This window comes from Euleptes europaea, chromosome 5 (genome assembly GCF_029931775.1).
Source record: "Euleptes europaea isolate rEulEur1 chromosome 5, rEulEur1.hap1, whole genome shotgun sequence".
NCBI classification, from domain to species: domain Eukaryota; kingdom Metazoa; phylum Chordata; class Lepidosauria; order Squamata; family Sphaerodactylidae; genus Euleptes; species Euleptes europaea.
This window is the reverse complement of record NC_079316.1, coordinates 100,442,296-100,461,481: the sequence shown is the minus strand read 5'-3', so window position 1 is coordinate 100,461,481 and position 19,186 is coordinate 100,442,296. Positions and strand designations below refer to the sequence as shown.

Below are 19,186 nucleotides of genomic sequence, written 5' to 3'. Positions count from 1 at the left end.
GAGTAAGCATAAGAGCCATTATCAACTTTCCTAATTTGGCTGTGCCTCCTAACTGGGAGGATTCATTACTTGATTGTTTTGAATGAATTTGCCTACTCCTTCAGCTATAATTAAGGTGATAGATATGGATTGTCCCTGCTGTGACACATGCTGTGTAACTAGAAAAACCCACAACTAAGCATTTCAGCATTTTTAGAAATATTACAGCTCCAGTAATTGCTGTTGTAAAACTCTCCATAAAAGTATTGCACTGTAACTATTCCCAGTTCTGTAGTATTATCACATTTGCAAACATGAATTTCTATAAAACTTGGTGTTTGGCCCAAGAATTAAAGATACATCTTTGTCTCCTTGATTCTCTCTGAATTAGCTGGTAAGGGTGATGTTAAGGCAAATAGTTGTGATTCATTTCTGTGACACAAATTCTCATTTTGTTTTATGGAGCCTGGTGAAATTTCCCCCTGCCCAGCTGGTTTTCACTCTCCTTTCAAAAATTTCTATGGGGGCCTTGTGTCACATTTCCTCACATCCAATTATGTTCAGGTGTTGGGACCCCTGTGTGCAAGGAAGGTTTGAAATCTGTATGTGTGTGCTCCTCGTCAATTAGTCACAGGCGTTAAATGGATGTCTGGCTGAAATTCAGTCATTTTTGCATATAATGGGAACGGTAGCGATAGGACCTTTTAAGCATTAGAGGCGTGCGTGAAAGGTTGCTACTTGGCATGGTTCTCCAGGTTTTGTACTGATGCTGTCCATGCCACCTGGAGCTCATCTAGGACTTTAGCTGGCTTGAATCCCCCTATTTCATTTTATATAATGTAACTAACCCCTGTAAGATCTAGAGCTGTGACACTAAAATATACATGTCATATTAGCCCCAGATGGTTAGTAAAAAAAAAAAAAAGAAGCTCTCTTTCAGAGTTGGTCTTTTTTCTAGCCAGTGAAGGAAGTCATTGATAGCTATACTTGCTACATCACTCCCTGACACAGCTGCCCAGCTTTAAAACTTCACACGATGTAAGAGATTCATGATGGGGTGTCCTGGTATCTCTAAATATTATTTAAAAGCAGCCATGTGGGAGCCTGTGAGGAATGGGGCTTTAACGTCCAGGTGGGGGTTGAACTCTTTCCTCAGTCTCATTTCCCTACCTCCTGACCTATTAGCCTCAGTAAGAAGGAAAGGGGAAAGGGACCCCAACATGAGTCACAGCTCCCATGCAGATAGGCTGCAAGGCCAGGAGGGAAGAGGAGGAACTGGATAAGCGGGGAGAAGAAGCTTCCGGAGGCTTGAAGGCAAATTGGGATTTGCATCTGTATAATGTCCAAATTAAGAGCCCCGTGGCGCAGAGTGTTAAGCTGCAGTACTGCAGTCAAAAGCTCTGCTCACGACCTGAGTTCGATCCCGAAGGAAGTCGGTTTCAGGTAGCCGGCTCAAGGTTGACTCAGCCTTCCATCCTTCCGAGGTCGGTAAAATGAGGATAAAGGGAGGGTAAAGGGAAGATGACTGGGGAAGGCACTGGCAAACCACCCCGCAAACAAAAGTCTGCCTTGGAAACGTCGGGATGTGACGTCACCCCATGGGTCAGGAATGACCCGGTGCTTGCACAGGGGACCTTTACCTTTACTAATGTCCAAATTGGCCACAAATGCTATAAAATATAAACTTTTTCACTGTGAATGTGTTTGAAATTCCTGCATTTCATGTTGGAAAGGGGGAAGGTGGTGTGGAGTTATTTTACAAGTGGATCCCCAACAATACATACGTTTAGAATGGGTCCAGCTTTATAGCATTTGAAAACCACTGATTAGATCGATATCGGCTTCGTCACTGGCTGGTGTCAGCCTTCTGCTGTCGATCTATTTTCTATCTATCTGTTTTTGGGAAGTTTTGTTCTGCTTATTGCAAACAGTAAAGGCACCATATCACGCTACTGGCAATGTATAAATGACGGACAGTGGTGGTATAATTATTATAAAGAACATTGTCTCCTGATACTCTACTAGCTTTGTTCTCCATTACATTTATAATCAGCCTCTCAATGGACTGAGAGCTAGTAATTCTAGTGTTAGAGTAAATGGGGCATCATATATATTGATAGCTTCCTTTTGCAAATGTTTGTGGATATTATGGACATGAAACCATTTTCCTTGTGTAATATTGCGGCTGTGGGGACAGAGAATTTGGAAAACAGTGATCAGAAAAAAAGACATAAAGCTTATAAGCAATCACAGCAGCTGGCTTTAAAAAATGAAATAAGCCTTATGAGAATCTAATATAATTCTAGAGCAAAAGGAGATGGAGGGAGAGAGAGATGATTTTCATCAGTAATGGAAGGTTTATTAGTTGGTACTTGAGCTAACAGGGATTAGGTCTCAAAGGGCAAAATGAAAGGATATGAGAAAGGGCTATAAGGAGATTGCATTGCATAACTCTTATCAGATGCGGTTTATGTTATGCCACCTTTGTTTAAGTGTGTTACACACATCTGTCTCGCTTACTGTTTTGTGTCCAGATTTTGGGACCAGTTCTTTGCCACATGAACACATGAAGCTGCCTTATACTGAATCAGACCCTTGGTCCATCAAAGTCAGTATTGTCTACTCAGACCAGCAGTGGCTCTCCAGGGTCTCAGGCAGGAGTCTTTCACATTACGTACTTGCCTAGTCCCTTTAACTGAAGATGCCGGGGATTGAACCTGGGACCTTCTGCATGCCAAGCAGAGGCCTTACCACTGAGCCACAGCCCCTCCCCAGCAGGAGACATTCCCAGCATCACTTCGTGTAGCACAAAACAAGTTTATCATTAAAAAAAAAAACTTGGCCAACAATTAATGCTCATTTGCAGAGTACCTTTGTACAAGTCCTTTCAGAAGAAGAACCGAGGGAGGTAAAGCAGAAATGCTCTGGGAAACAAGCAGTCATGCGGAAGAATGCTCTTCCTGCGTTGTTCTATTCCAGGACTTTTCCTGGAGGAATCTGAAAACCTTACTACATGTTATGTTTTCTTTATGTTCTCTCCACATCTACCCTGGACTCTCTCAGTCAGTCATGCACTGCATGCTCCATGCTTGGAACTCAGTTCTCCAGTGTGTGGGGCCCCCGTTCAGATCAGGACCATGCTGTACAAGGAGAAGAAGAGTTAGACTTCTCCCCTCACATTGGCCAAAAACGCATGGTCCCTTAACCCACTTTACTCCCTGTTTCAGCCAGGATCAAATTGACCCGGGCTGGGGGGAAAACTGTACGCATTACCTTGAAAAGCAGGGACAAAACTGTGTGCAAATCCATCCATGTAAACAGAAAGTGCGGGAGATGGGCACAATTCCTGTTTAGCTTGCAACACCCCTGCCCCTGGTGATTGGTGATTTCCCGGGGCAGGGAAGACCCTCATTGGTCAATTTGAAGTGACCGATCACCGGGGTCATGGGGTGTGTGCCAAACTAAACAGGAACTTCATGTCTCCCTTACTTTCTGTTTACATGGATTGATTGGCACAGTTTTGTCCCTGCTTTTCAAGGTAATGTGTACAGTTTCCCCCACAGCCCGGGTCAATTTGATCCTGGCTGAAACGGGGAATAAAGTGGGTTAAGGGGCCATGAGTTTTTGGCCATTGTTTCCCCAACCGGAAATGACTCCAGGGAACCCATGGGAAAACTTATGTGTACCTCATCATCACACCAGTCATATATTGTAATCTGCCAGGGACATGACACTCTCCTTGCCCTCTGTTTCTGAACACTGGGGCACACAGGAGATTTATTAAGCACCTGCTTGGCTGTTGCAGTTCAATGGTGGATTTCCTTCAGCTCCCCAAGCAAGAGCCAGCGTGGTGTAGTATTTAAGAGTGGTAGACTCTAATCTGGAGAACTGGGTTTGATTCCCTGTTCCTCCGCATAAAACGTGCTGAGTGACCTTGGGCCAGTCACAGTTCTCTCAGAACTCTCTCCTCCCCACCTGCCTCACAAGATGCCTGTTGTAGGAGTCGAGGGAAGAAGGCGATTGTCAGCTGCTTTGGGACTCTTTACAATAGAGAAAACCGGGCTATAAAAACCAACTCTTCTTCTTCTTTATTTGGGAGAAGCGTTGTGGCTCAGTGGAATAATGTCTGCTTGGCATGCAGAATGTGCCAGATTCAATCCACAGAATCTCCAGTTAAAAAGATCATGGGAAACACTTCTGTCTGAGACTCTGTAGAGATTCAGCCAGTCACAGCAGGCAATGGAGGTTTCCACAGGGGGGCAGGATTTTGTGGTTTCCTTGTTGCCGGTGTGGCTGCAGATAAAGTGCAGCAGCAGTGGGGCTTCCACATGGCAGTTTTCCTGCAGTTTCCATGCCTGATCCTCCAGAAATAGCCGCCCCCTCTCCCTTGGGCCACCAGGACAAATGTTTAAAATTAGCACTAGAATATAATTCTATCAATATACCGTTATAATTATGGGTGTCGCAGTTTCTCAGCTTTCATTTTAAACAAGTAAGCTTCTAGTTTGTTCCCATGCAAAGATATGCCTTTTCCCTTATATCTGCACAAGGGAAGAGGATGGAGACTTACTTTAAAAAAAACGAAAGCTGATAATTCAGAACACCTGATAGACCTGTCGTTACAATGGTGCATCAATATAACAGTACTGTGGTATTGATTTAAAAAAAAGGAAAAGCCCCCTGGTGAAGGGGAGTGGCTGACACAGGGTCAGGGAAAATGGCTGCCATGCGGGACAGAAAATCTGAATTTTCCCACCCAGCCAGCAGCCATCCAGGCCTGACTGCAATCTTCCCTAAAACTTCAAAGACTAGAGAAAAGACAGGGAAACCCTTGGAGGTGCATGAAAGCAGGGGGGAAACCTGCTTCCCCAAAGCACTGAACTCAATGCAGATAACCTATGTGGAAAACCCCAATATTGACTTGGATGGACCAGGGGCCTGACTCGGTATAAGGCAGCTTCACGTGTTTGGTGATTTGCAGGTTTGCTATACCTAAATATTCATGTTGACGTATTGTCTGTCATCAAAAATATGTTGACCTTTGAAGTGGAAACTGATCAAACACCAGCACGCTGCACTGTCAAATAATGTAGAATAATAATTAAACTCTGAATGGCACATTCATACGTCTTGTATTCGTGCTTGGCATTAGGGTTGTCAATCCTCATTGGTGTCATAATTTTAATCTGTCTCTCTTATCGTGACATATCTGAGGCTATACTAAAGCATACAGAAGCACAGAGAATTTGGGGTGCTAAGGCTATTTTGGAAGTCACCTTGAGCAATTTATGAATGTTCAGCAAATAAAGACCGACACTATTCGCAAGCCTGATTTAAAGCTGCTTAAGAGCTTAAACTGATAGATGTCCTTAAAGTAACATAAACCACTTTAGATGCTTCAATCAGCTCAAGGGCTTGAAGAATATTGCAGTTGTCGAGGCTGAACGCTCTGTGGGAAAGAAGTATCTAGGGAAACTCAAAAAGAATCTAGGGTTGAGGGAGATGGTTTAAGAATGGTGGCAGATCGGGTGGAGTTGCATTGTAAAATGGGCACATTTGAAGACGCAGCAAAAGTGAACATGAAGAAAAGCAACTAATGTCTCAGCTACCATTAAGAAGAAATAAAAACTTGGACAGGGGTACCTGTTGGGCCATATGTGTACTTCATGATTATCAGAATAAACCCTACTGAAGCTGCTTCTAAGAAATCCATGCCCTGTTTGAGTTGGTCATGTCTCCTTTAGAGCACTGAGTGTATTAACAGGATCTTTAGTATTCATAGGAGCCCTGTAGTGCAGAGTGGTAAGCTGCAGTACTGCAGTCAAAAGCTCTGCTCACAACCTGAGTTCAATCATGACGGAAGTCGGTTTCAGGTAGCCGGCTCAAGGTTGACTCAGACTTCCATCCTTCTGAGGTCGGTAAAATGAGTAGCTGGCTGGCTGGGGGTAAAGTATAGACGACCGGGGTAGGCACTGGCAAACCACCCCGTAAACATAGTCTGCCTAGTAAATGTCATGATGTATTGTCACCCCATGGGTCAGTAAGGATCTGGTGTTTGCACAGGGGACTACCTTTACCTTTTTTTAGTATTCATCCTCACAAGTCCCCTGTTCCATAAATGATAGGCCCAAAGACAAGAGGCAACAGCTAGTGAGGAAGAAAAAAATGTCTGAGATCTTGCATATCCTACTTGCATTTGCATTAGGACAGGCATGTTGTGTTGTCTCTCCTACTTCCTTGGTGGTGGTGGTGGTGGAAAGTACCATCAAGTCACAGCTGACTGACTCATGGTGACCCCCGAGGGTTTTCAAGGCAAGAGATGAACAGCGGTGGTTTGCCGTTGCCTGCCTCTGCGTAGAGACCCTGGACTTCCTTGGTGGTCTCCCATCCAAGTTCTTATCCAGATGCTAGGATGACACTCTAACCCCCAGAACACACTGGCTACTTGACCTTGCTTCCAAAGTTCTATTTTTTATTTCCATTTGTTTTTGGAATGCTATTGTAGCTTCTCCCTTCTCCATTAACAATGAACACATGCATATTGATAAAACACTTTATATGCCATTAAAGGTTTATGAATGAATGATAAAACACTTCCCAAAAGCCATCTTGATGTGATTGTACATATTGTTGAGGATCTTTTTGTGTAGTGCTTTACAATGCACAGACATGGACATAACCATTAGTTTAAAAAAAACCTCACCAAACATTATCCCTTCCTTGTTTTCCCTCCCCCTCCAATCTCCCCTTTTGAAACTTGGATTGTACTGTTCCTTGGGGCAGGGGCCTATCTTATTTTACTCACATTACTCTATAATTACATGGCTGGTGATACATAATAATACTCACCCCATGTCAACACACATAATGGTGGAGGCAGTTTGAGCAGTCCATTGAGACCTGTCAAGAGATCTCATGCCTCAGAAACATCAGTAAGCTGACCACCTTTGCGTGCACCAGCCAGATGAAGATAGTTAAATGCTCCCTTGCTTGTCTGGCCACTAAGAAAATCTATAACTAACCACTAATTAAAAGAAGGAAATTACCATTTCAAATGTTCTGGATGAAAGCAATAGCTCTGGTGTTCTGTGACAGTTATATATTCATTTAGTGGCTGGCACAGCAATAATTTAAAGCCGTTTCATCTTTAGGCTCTGCTGTGTAATTCATTTTGATCTCTTCCTATTCATCAAAGCTGTGTTTTTGTTTATGTTGTTATCGTGAGACAAGAAAAGTAGGAGAGAGAAGATTTGGTTTCCCCCTCCCTGCTTGACAGCATTTCTATCCATATGCTTGTTAACAGCAAGATGTTATTTTGCTCTAATTGTGTGTGATTAATGAACAATCATTAGAAAGATGTCTTCATTGTGAAATTATTTCTTTTTTTAAAACATTTTTCTTTCATGTTTAATTCATTAATATCTGTATGAATCGTGCAGTTGTGGTAATGTGGAATGTGGGAAAGAACGTTTGGCAAATATGGTTTTAGCACAGCAGGCCTGTTATGCATCTCTTCTGCACAATTATAGTGCATTCCCTTCTCATTCATTACGTACTACTTATGATGCCCTGGATATTGTAAATGCAGGCAGGGCCAGTTCAGCCTCAATTCAAGATGTTATGAGATTGGCATGATCCGTAGCCAGTGTTTGTCTAGAGCTATAAAAGCCAAGCAGAAAGTTCTTTGATTTGTTTAAATACTTTTACTGCACTCCTGCATCCGGTGATAGATCTATGGGCAGCGTATTGGAAATCTAAAACGTGATATAAAAACAATGTAGCAGAATATAATATAAAAACAATGAAGAAGCAATGTAGCAGAAGTTCAGGTAAAAGCTATCAGCAGCATTTCATTCTTGTGTAAAAAAAAATGAAACAGCATTTATCTATCTAATATTTTTAGTCCACTTTTCTCCCTGATGGGAACCCACAGTGGCTTACAAAAATACACTTTTAAACAAATCTATGTAAAGCAGTATGCCAAACAAACAAAGGACAAAAAGTACACAAGACGTAATGGGATGACGACCACCAAGTTAGTCCATCTGGCTGAAGTCATGGAGTGTGATCCATGGGCTAAGGTCCCTTAGGCTTTTGCCCTTCATCTTGGACTCCCAGCCACACCCAGGCTATGAATACTTGCAGCGACAGAGAGAGAGAAATGCTCAGCCTTGGCATTTCAAGCTGGCAGCCCTCTTCCCTCACCCCTCCCCCCTTGTAGGGGGAGGGACTGTCTTGCCGTCAAAGCTCCCAATCCAGATCTTTTACAGGTGAAATATCAAGCAGTGTTGGGTACAGAGAGACCAGGAGCCTGCAAGCATAGGTGCATGGTCTAGAGGAGCCAGAAAGTTTAATAGAGAGTTGGGGAGAGGCTGTGGCTCAGTGGTAGAGCATCTGCTTGGCATGCAGAAGGTCCAAAGTTCAATCCCCGGCATCTCCAGTTAAAGGGACCAGGCAAGTAGGTGATGTGAAAGACCCCTGCCTGAGACCCTGGAGAGCCGCTGCCAGTCTAAGTAGGCAATACTGACTTTGATGGACCAAGGGTCTGATTCAGTATAAGGCAGCTTCATGTGTTCATGTGACAACCTCTGAATAAGAACTGACTGAGAGGCTTAAATAATAGAATCAAAATCATGTAATGCCATTTTATTGAGGCCAATCAAAATTTCACAAAACGTGCAAGCTTTTGAGTTCTATAGAATCTGTACTCCGCCTTGAGTCCAGGTGAGAAAGGCGGATGATGAATTATGTAAATAAATAAATAAATAAATGTTACGAAAATTTAAAAAGGAGGAGGAAAAATCAAATTTTCCATATCCATATTTTAAGACTGTGACATACCAGCCTCTGATGTTGGATAACTGTCACATTCATAGTTTCGTTGCTGCAGGTGATAGATTACAGCACTTGCATTCTCGGAAGAAGAAATAGATCTTGGAAGAACAAATAAATAATGGTCATCTCATTTGAAAAAAAACAAAACAACCCAGAGTCCATCTAGGTCCACATGTCACACCAAATCCATGCGAGAATTCTGGTTGTCTTTGCAGACTGAAAGCAGATGGAATCACTTGGTAGTCCTTATTGTAACAATGGCTGAGAAGTCTACTGCTTAATTTTTCATAAAATGTAGAATGGTTCCATTGCTCTCTTCAGACAGCAAGAAAAATATTTTCAACAGGTAAAATCATAGCACTCTCCACAGGCCACTAACGTTTTGACTGTTCTTGCATTTCAGAACATTTCAGGATCTTTCCAAACAAATGGACATGTCTTATGGTACTGTCAAAGATTCTGCAGTGTACGAGTACTTTAAAGCCAAAGGGACAAATCCTTTAGAGCAAGACAGCACCTTTGCGGAACTATGGAAGACAATCAGTAAGAATAATGGAGCTGATAACTGCGTTGCAAACCCTTCTGAAGGCATCCGGAAGGTAAGAACAGGCCCGTGGTTAACTGACTTGTCGACGGTTTATATTTAATATTTCCATTTGGAATGGAATAAATCGATTTAATGTTTTGCACCAGAAATAAATAGCTGGATTTTCAACATTCTGAGTCACAGCTATGTGTAATGCCAGCCCTCCGTATCAAGAGGGCTGGAAATCTAATGAGAACTAGATTGGTCTTTTTTTTAAAGGGCAAAACTAAGGTTGATGCTTAGGAGTCAATCAAAATCATATTGCCTTTGATGAACCCACAGCTGGAGGCCAGATTTCTGGTTGTGAATGGCTATTGTTCCGGTCCATTAGAACTTTCAGTATGCTCCTGGTACATTTTGTGAATGTCTGAATCCTACTGTTTTCTTTCATCTAAGTGTTCTTTAGTATCTTCAGTCCTTGTTCTTTAGTATCGTGAGTTGGTTAGTAAGCCAGTGGTTCACGTTCACCCCTTCTATAAATGTATTGTTTTCGATCTTTGTATCTTCCTAAGCATGCCTAGCAAATATAGTATTTAAAAAACCCCATCAAAATACATAAATACAATAATATCCATGTGCCAAACCCCAAATAAGCAGGAGTTTCAGGAGGGTAGCTGTGTTTCTCTGCAATAGAATAGCTAAATTCAAGTCCAGTATCACCATAGAGACCAACAAGATTTTCAAGGTGTAAAATATTGAAAGTCAAATCTACTGAGGAGCTTTGACTCTCGAAAGCTTATACCTTGAAAATTGTGTTGGTCTCTAAGGCAGCTGATTCCCTACCTGTCTCACCTTGGCCTAGCCACAGTGATCCATGCAATGGTCACCTGCAGGTTAGACTACTGCAACTCACTCTACACAGGGCTAACCTTGAGGCTGCTCCAGAAACTTCAACTGGTCCAGAATGCAGCAGTGAGGGTCCTTACAGGGACCCCATGGAGAGCACATATCCAACCAGTGCTCCACCAGTTGCTCTGGCTCCAGATTGAACACAGTTTTGGTATTGACCTTTAAAGCCCTAAAGGGTCTGGGTCCATCGTCCCTCTAGGACTGCCTCTCCCAATACATAGAGAGTGTTACACACATCTAACAACAACCTACTAGTGGTCCCCAGCCCAAAAAGTATCCGGCTGTCCTCAACCAGAGCCAGAGCTTTTTAGGCTCTGGTCCTGGCCTGGTGAAACTCTCTGTCGAGTGAGACCCAGGCCCTGTGGAACTTAGCTCAGTTCTGCAGGGCCTGTAAGATGGAGATGTTCCACCAGGCCTATGGTTGAGAACAGTGACGGGTCCATCTTTGCTGGCCTCCCTGCCCCATCTTTACTTCTGCTGTACTCCTCCTTGTCATCTGGTTGCCCTATCATTGGCACTAGTATGAGAGGTGCCATGTAGACTTTTCTGGTTTTAGAACTGTATATACCTTGAGAGTTTTAACCAATGGCTTTTAATTAGTAGTCTTATTGTATTGCATGGAATATTGTTATTTACAGTTGTAAACTGCCCTGAGCCCGACCTGGGTTGGGAAAGGGCGGGGTAGAAATCAAATTTAATAAATGAATAAATAAGTTGATACTGGACTCGAAATAAGCAACAGAATCACATAGGAGTATTCCAACCCCTCCAGATTATAACCCAGCCCTTTAATTTAGTTTTCACCTCACTCCAAAGTCTCCTGAAACAAAACAAAAGTTATTACTGGCCTTCTCGAGTGAACTACAATAAGTGGTCTTATTGTATTGCATGAAATATTGTTATTTACAGTTGTAAACTGCCCTGAGCCCAAACTGGGTTGGGAAAGGGCAGGGCAGAAATAAATAAATAAATAAGGTGATACTGGACTCAAAATAAAGCAGCAGAATCACATAGGAGTCTGCCAATCCCTCCAGATTATAAATCAGCCCTTTAATTCTCACCTCACTCCAAAGTCTCCTGAAACAACAAAAGTTTTTCTGGCCTTCTCGATTGAACTAGAATGAGTCTCCTTCAGAAGCACATTCTGCAGTGTGGTGCCACCTCAGGAAAGGCTATAGCACCTGGGTGATTTCGGCCTATGCTCTGAGACATGGAGGCCCTCAGATGATCTCAGTGCATGAGAGAGGTGGAATATTCACACAGTGAAAGGTATTTCTTAACCAACTGAGGTTTTAAAGGTTAACATCAGCAACTGTGCTCAGAATCATATTGGAAAAGATAAATGCAGGTCTTTTAGCGCAGGTGTTCTCATCAGCTCACACCTGCAAGAAGGTTGCCATGGTTGGAAGACATTAAATTTTCCGAACAGTTCTGGCTTTGCTGTTTCTTCCATTGTCACTATGGTGCTGTTCTTCTGTTTTATAATGGGACAAGCAACTGATTTGATTTTCAGCCGTGTTGTTCTCCCTCCCCCAGAAGTTCAGCTTCCAAGTCAAATTCATTCTATATTCACTCACCCACAGAACTATTTCCCCCCTCATGTAATTCTACTCAGTCATACAACAAATTGTCCACAACTTCACCTTTACTGTATACACATCAGTTTAAATATTTTCAAATAAAATGTGTTGTGCTGTGTTTAAGTTACATTTGTTGGGTTGGATCATCCTGTGTCATCTCAAATGGGATTCTCTAATGGGTAGGAAGTACTCTGAACACTGAATGTGTTATACAACTGCATTTCACATAACATTGCTCTGTTGGATTGTTCATTTTGTTTCCTCCATAGCAAATAACATGAGCTGTAATCAAACCCTGAGCCATGATGGAGGAGCCATTCAATTCCTAGTCTTGTTGAAACTTGGAAACCTTCTGTGCCTATATACTTGTCTTGTGCAAAAAAAAAAAAAAAAAATCTGGTAAATTTCAGGTTTCGGTTTATTGGGCTCGATTTTTTTTGGGAAACCCAAAATAAGCTAAATTCCCATACCAGTAAATATGGGAATTTGGCTTATTTTCAGGTTTCCTGAAAAAATTTAAGCATTCGCACCTATGGGGATTTTTTTCGAAGCTCCTGGAGGGCATTTTTTGAGATAGAGCCCCGAAATTTGCAGAGTGGCTGGAAGGGATTCTTCTTGCATGAACCCCCAAGTTTGGTGAAGATTGAAACTGGGGGTCCAGTTTTATGGGGTCTGGAAGTGGTCACCCCATCCTCCATAGAGAAAAATAGTGAGGTGGCCGTGGTCAGATTCTCTATTGTGAACTTCAATATGTTTCTTTATGGAGGAGCCCAGCCAACTTTCCCACCATTAAAAGCAATGGGCCAGACCCCATAAAACCAGACCCCCAGACCCAATCTTCACCAAACCTGGGGGTTCATGCAAGGAGAGTCCCTTTCAGCCATGCTGCAAATTTAGGGGCTCTACCTCAAAAAATGCTTCCCAAGAGCTTTGCAAAGCCTGGGGAAAGCCGAACCCGAAAAAGCCAAATAATTACCCATTTTTTCCAGGAATTGCCAATTCGGCTTTGGCTTTCTCCCTAGGTTTTGGCATTCAGTAAACCTGAACCTGAAATTTACTGAAATGGCTTTTTTTGGGTTTATTTTCAGTTCAGGTTTATCAATATGCACGAGCCTACTATATTCTCAGTCTTTGATCTGCATCCCCTGTGTCACAGCTAGTTGTTGCAGTCAGACTTTTGAAGCAGGACCCACTTGTAAACTTGTGGTACTTTTTGGGACCCTCCGCCACCAAAGTAGCAGCAGTGCAGGTTTGGGGAGGCACTGGGCGTAGGCAATGCCTACACTCCTGGCACTCCACTGGTGCTTGGGAGTGAGACGAAGCTCTGGGGATGAATGGGTGCAGGTTGAAGGAGGAAGGAATTTGGCAGCTCTGCCCTCTCTTCTCCCTTGTCCAACACTAGAAAGAGAGGGAGCCCAGCTCAGGAATTTGAGCCTCACAGCCCACCTACAAGAGAGTGACAACTCACTGTTGGTGATGTTAAAGAGCCCGTTGCTTTGAATACTGGGGCAGCGACCGTGGTGTAGTGGTTAAGAGTGGTGGTTTGGAGTGATGATCTGGAGAACTGGGTTTGATTCCCTACTCCTCCACATGAGCAGTGGAGGCTGATCTAGTGAACTGGATTTGTTTCCCCACTCCCTCACATGAAGCCAGTTGGGTGACCTTGGGCTAGTCACACTCTCTCAGCCCCACCTACCTCACAGGGTGTCTGTTGTAGGGAGGGAAAGGGATTGTAAGCTGGTTTGATTCTTCCTTAAGTGGTACAGAAAGTCAGCATATAAAATCAACTTCTTCTTCACCTTTGCTCCCCCTGCTTCTTCAACAATGTAAAATGCCTCTGTCCAGAAACTGCTGCAGACCTGAACCAGATCAGGCCAGGCTAGCCTGATCTCATCAGATCTCAGAAGCAAGTAGGGTCAACCCTGGCAAGTATTTGGATGGGAGACCTCTAATGAGCATTAGGGGCTTGATGGAAAAGCAGGCGATGGCAAACCACCTCTGAACGTCTCTGCCTTGAAAACCCCACCAGGGGTCGCCATAAGTCAGATGTGACTTGATGGCAAAAAACACACACACACACACACAAAACAGAAACCGTTGTGAGTTCCATGAGGGTGGGGGAGGAAAGCTACCCTTGTACCTGTCTCCTTCCTCTCCACCCCCACTGAGTTAATTACAATTTTGGGGGTGAATCAGATCACTGAAGGGGTAAGTGAAGAGCCAGCGTGGTATAGTGGTTAAGAGCGGTGGTTTGGAGCAGTGGAGTCTGATATGGTAAACCGGGTTGGTTTCCCCACTCATACACATGAAGCCAGCTGGGTGACCTTGGGCTAGTCACAGTCCTCTCTGAACTCTGTCAGCCTCACCTACCTTACAGGGTGTCTGTTGCAGGAAGGGGAAGAAAAGGTGATTGTAAGCCGGCTTGATTCTTCCTTAAGTGGTAGAGAAAGTCAGCATATAAAAACCAACTCTTCTTCTTCTTCTTGTAAGTGCAGAAAGAATTATGCACCCCCTGTCCCAGGTGACCTTTCCTGATCTTCCAAGCAACCACATGGCCCTGCTAATTAGCTTTTAGAAAAGGCCCAGGAGCATTCTGAATCACAGATAGTGCTTGTCTTGTCTTGTTTGGCCCTCAGTAGAAACAAAGGGGTATTTTTCACGGTGGATTTTGCTTCGGTTTCGAATCGGAGCAAACAATAAACCGATTTAAATAGCTTTTTCATGGCAATGCAGCTCCCCCCCATCCCGAGGCATTTTCGATTTTTCAAGGGAGAAATAGCACACTTCTCTGCGCTGCTTACGTCTGCTCCCGCTCATGACTCACCGCTCCAAATCCGCCAAATCCCGCCCACTCTTCCCATGATCCTGCCTCGCTCCATTTGCCCCCCCCCCCAAGACTTTCGCACTCGCCTCCAGCTCAGCTGGGCCGCCCGGCTCCAAGAAGCCGTTATGGCTCTCTTGGGGCTTTTCCATGCTGCCGGCTGGGAAGGAAGTAGGGAAGAGGGCAGGGAGGAAGGAGAACGGCAGCAGCGGCTCCTCTTCCCTCAAGCCAGAATAAGACCCGGGGAGGGAGCCGCGCGCCGAACAGGCCAGCCAAGTTGCCGGCCGTTTATGCCTGGGAGGTCTCGCCTTGGATTTGCTGCTTTCTAGATGCACATTTCCCCCATCTGAATTCTCAAAACCCTGCAAGGGGCGCTTACTGTTGAGTTCTGAGAATTTGGATGGGGAAAATGTGCATCTGGGAAGGACGAGGGCTGCCCAGGGCCACTGCCCGGTTAGCTGCCTCTCCTCTCCAGACAACCCCCCCAACAGTCCCTGCCTGAAACCCGGAGGCTCTCTTCCTCCCAATGTGTGTTATGCCTGGGAGGTCTCGCCTTGGATTTGCTGCTCTCTAGATGCACATTTCCCCCATCCAAATTCTCAAAACCCTGCATAGGGCACTTACTGTTGAGTTCTGAGAATTTGGATGGGGAAAATGCATCTGGAAATGTGCAAACCCCAGGCAAAACCTCCCATGCATCAATGGCCAAGGAGCACCAGACGTCCTCCTCCGACCCCCGCCCAGGAACTGGGGAAACCCCCACCCAGCCTCCCTCTGCAATCCCCCCACTCTTCCTCAACTCGGCGCCCTCCGGCCTGCCTTTCCAGCCCTCCCCCGGGGTTCCTGAGCAGCTGGGCTCCCGGCCGTGGGTAGGGCCCGGCTGGCTGGTGAACTGCAGCGGCTCCCTCGCTCGACTCGCTCCCGACGGCCGGGCAGAGAAGCCGCCGCCAGAGAGACCTCTGGCCCTTTTCTGTGCCAGCCCAACTGGGAAGCGGATCTGCTCTGAAAGGACGAGGGCTGCCGCTTTTTGGGGGGAGGAAATTAAGCCTTCTGCCTCTCCTCTCCATACAATCTCTTGTAATCTCGACGCAGCGCTTTGGTTTTAGTAAGGCACTCAAGCGTAGAGCGATGATGGCCCTTCCGCGCCATCTCTGCGGCTATTTTCTCAAACACATCAATGTTGCGATGCAATTTGAGCAGAGCCCGCTGCATCCTGTGCTCGCCCCATATGGAGAGTAAATCGAGCATTTCTCGTTCCCTCCATGAAACACCACGGACACCAGTTGATTTTTGGCTTCCAGCCATCGAAAAAAAATGCAGCTTCTTCAGGTGAGTTAGGATGAGCGTGCTGGCCCAAGAGGGAATACAAGAAATAGGTCAGCCTCTACGAACACAAAGCACATTCACGGCAGCGAGCGAGGCGCAAACCCTGTTCGCCATTGGGCAAGGGGGGGCAAGTGACCTGGACGCGTGATGCAATTGGCTTGAGCACCACAGCAATACAGCGAGACTTTTGAAACAAAGGAAATAACTTGAAATAGGCACACAATGCTTACCACTCCCGTAGCAAGCGACACCTGCTGGCTGCCGCACAAACTGAAACAAAAGGGGCGGTGTCTTCAACCAAGCATGAAACTCCCCCAGCCAATCGCCGTTCTTGGGAAAGGGGTCATTGCCCATCATGGGCGGTGGCAAATGAACCAAAGCAAAACTTCTTCATGGAATTCCGAGCCCAAAAATGCGCTGTACCAAAAAAGTACGGCGTAAAAGAGGTTTCAGTTGATGTAGGCATAATGCGGGTTTTGTTGCTCGGTTCAGGAAAACTCGGAGCTGCAATGAATAATCAAAAATTTGGAGCGCCTCAAATCAGATTTTAAACTGCAGCAAAGCTCCGTGAAAAATTCCCCAAAGAGAAAATTGCAGCTTTCCAGGACTGGGCAGGAAGTAAGTGAGAGTACGGAGAATACACCAAAGATCAACACTAATGTTTTCCCAAACAATAGCAAGAAGTCTCATCCTTACCATGGCATTTTTCTTTCCTTCTATTTATTTGATAACCTGAAGTTTGAATAGATGCCTTGAAATACTGTTATTGTTTTTTCCTACTTAGTATTGAATCTCTAAAGTTGCAGGCTCTATGAGTGACAATCCCATTGAAATCAGCGATGCATAGAATTACAGACTAATGCTTCAGTTTTGTACCCATAATCTCAGAGGCCTGATTGTCATATTCATTTTTGATGCGGGAAAGTTACTTCAGTATGACTTTCACCCATAATTTCCATGTGATCATTGCTCTTGAATGTGCCCCCAACTTGCTGAGATCTGAGATTTGCCGCATCTTTTGGACAACAGTTGAAAGTGAACCTTCCACAGGACGTGGCTAATCAGACTTCCTCTCCCTGTGTGAAGCCATAATCAAAGAAATGTTCTCCGCATGAACATCATTGCAGGGGAAATGCATATTGTGTGGAATTTACCATATAAGACATGAATGTGAGTGCTGAGCTGTAGTCCACAATGATATTATGCTAGTTCAGACCCATGAAAAAATGTTTGCAGCTTGTGTCCTGGCACATATTCATGTACGCATCCCAGTGCACATGGTGTGTTATCCATATTGCATTTGAATACATAGTTGCTTGCACATTTGGATGCAGTGCAAATGGACAGTATCCACAATTACCTCTTCTTAGTCTCTCCCCTTCCATTTCCTGCCTTCGATGTGCATATGCAAGATATCCTCTTTCCTGAGAGAGCAAGAGATATTTGTTAGCTAATGCAAGCACAAGAATAAAGCCTTGATCATTTGTCTGTCTGCTGTATTTCTTCATTCCTAAATGCAAGGCAGAGAAACTTGAGCAGCAGAATTCCTACTACTTTGCAGGGTCCAGATTTCTTAGCCCTCAGAGCAAGAAAATCTCCTAAGAGATATCTGTTGATCAGTGAACGTACTTGGGCTTTATCTGCTGATGTGGCTATTAAAATTGTTCAGGTAGTTCTGTGAATTTGATTTATTGTACTCTCAGACAAGCTGCAAACTTTTGACAGGGGCACAGTAACCAGGCAAAGTTACAATTGGACGGGAGGCAAGCTTCTGATTGGCTTACCTCAGGGGTCATTTTCAGACTTCATGGTGAGTGGATTTGCACTTCTACAGTTGCAACTTATTCTGCAGTGCCAGGTTGTTGCCCCTTCGCTTCATGCAGTTCCAGTTGTTAACCTCTGAACTGCTTTCCGTTATCATTTACATTTTTAAAAATTCTTGCTGTTATACTATTTCTACTTTTGCGCAGTGTTGTTTGTATCATGGTGTAATGGTGCCAGTCCACCAAAAATGAAACAAAATTATGGAGGTGTACTTAAATGGACATCAGTAAAGAAGGGTGAGCAGATTAATGATCCTAAGAAGCAGACACTGAAAGCACAGAAAGACACCTGAATAGTAAGTCTCAATTCAAATGGCAGCCATGGAAAGAGAGGGTGGGTGATGCAAAAAACAAAACAAAAACAGCACTGTAATCAGTGACAGAATAGTGCTTTTCTTTTGGTTTACTTTCTTCAGGGAAGTATACCTCTGTATTTATTTATTTTTAGTTTGAACCGATTAGTGTTCGTATGGCATGACACCAGAACTAACAGTAGAAAAAGTGTAATGGTGCAATGCCACCATTTTTTAAAAAAATGGTGACCATAGTAAGTTGCTCAGATGGAGGTTGACAACCATTGCTGTGATTTCCAAGGAAGTGGTGTAATCGCATGCTGAAGCCAATGCGTTGAGATTAGTTTGGACACATCTCAACAGCTCACTGCTTGCAACTGGCCAGCAGAATGTGAGCTGAACTAGCAAGTGCTAGAGCATTTCTACCCACAACGCAATTGGATTCGTTGAAAAACAAATGGGGCATTTGTACTTTCTTGCTTCAAGAAAACGGGCAGGACTCCAACACAGAGTAAGCTGTTAGCATACGGGCCTGCCCCCCCCTCCCGGACGGGATCTGGCAACCCGCTGTGCTGACACTGGACTACTCCGCTGGCCGCGCGCCCGCCCCAAACGCTACGGGACGGCCGCTTTGCGCTCCGTCATCACGGACTCGGCCGCTCCTGCGAGCGCCGTGCAGCTAGCAGTTAGGAAGCAGATGCAGGGGCAGCCTCCGGTGAACCAGAGGGAAGCCATGTTCCTGCATAGGCTCTATTCCAGCTGCAGCCATGTCAAGAGAAGCAGAATGTCATGAAATCAGTGTCAAGCAACCCCCCCCTTGCAACATCCACCGCTTAATGGGTCATCAGCAGCAATCCAGATATCATGATGAGTCATTCCTCCACCTCAGCAGCAGCGATCCCAGGACGTTTGCACAGATCGCTCCCATTGTTCCTGAATGCTAATCTCATCAGCAGAGAACTTCTAGCTCATCACAGGTTGCAAAAGTCATTGGAATCAGAATAGATTTCCAAATTCTCATTACCCTACCCCGGTAGCCACAGCTTAATCCTTTTGTCCCCTTTTGTCACCTGGGAACCTAGGAAGGGTGCAAC

General features: G+C 44.6%; 1 protein-coding gene across 3 annotated transcripts in view; it reads left to right on the top strand.

Moving 5' to 3' along the window:
• The window catches only part of GRID1 (glutamate ionotropic receptor delta type subunit 1), a 989,717-nt gene that overhangs the window by 902,205 nt on the left and 68,326 nt on the right, over positions 1-19,186 (top strand). For all 3 annotated transcript variants that reach the window (XM_056849910.1, XM_056849909.1, XM_056849911.1), the window contains exon 13: positions 9,218-9,413. In XM_056849910.1, coding sequence (XP_056705888.1) covers positions 9,218-9,413 — 196 coding nt within the window. The remainder of the gene's footprint in view (positions 1-9,217; positions 9,414-19,186) is intronic.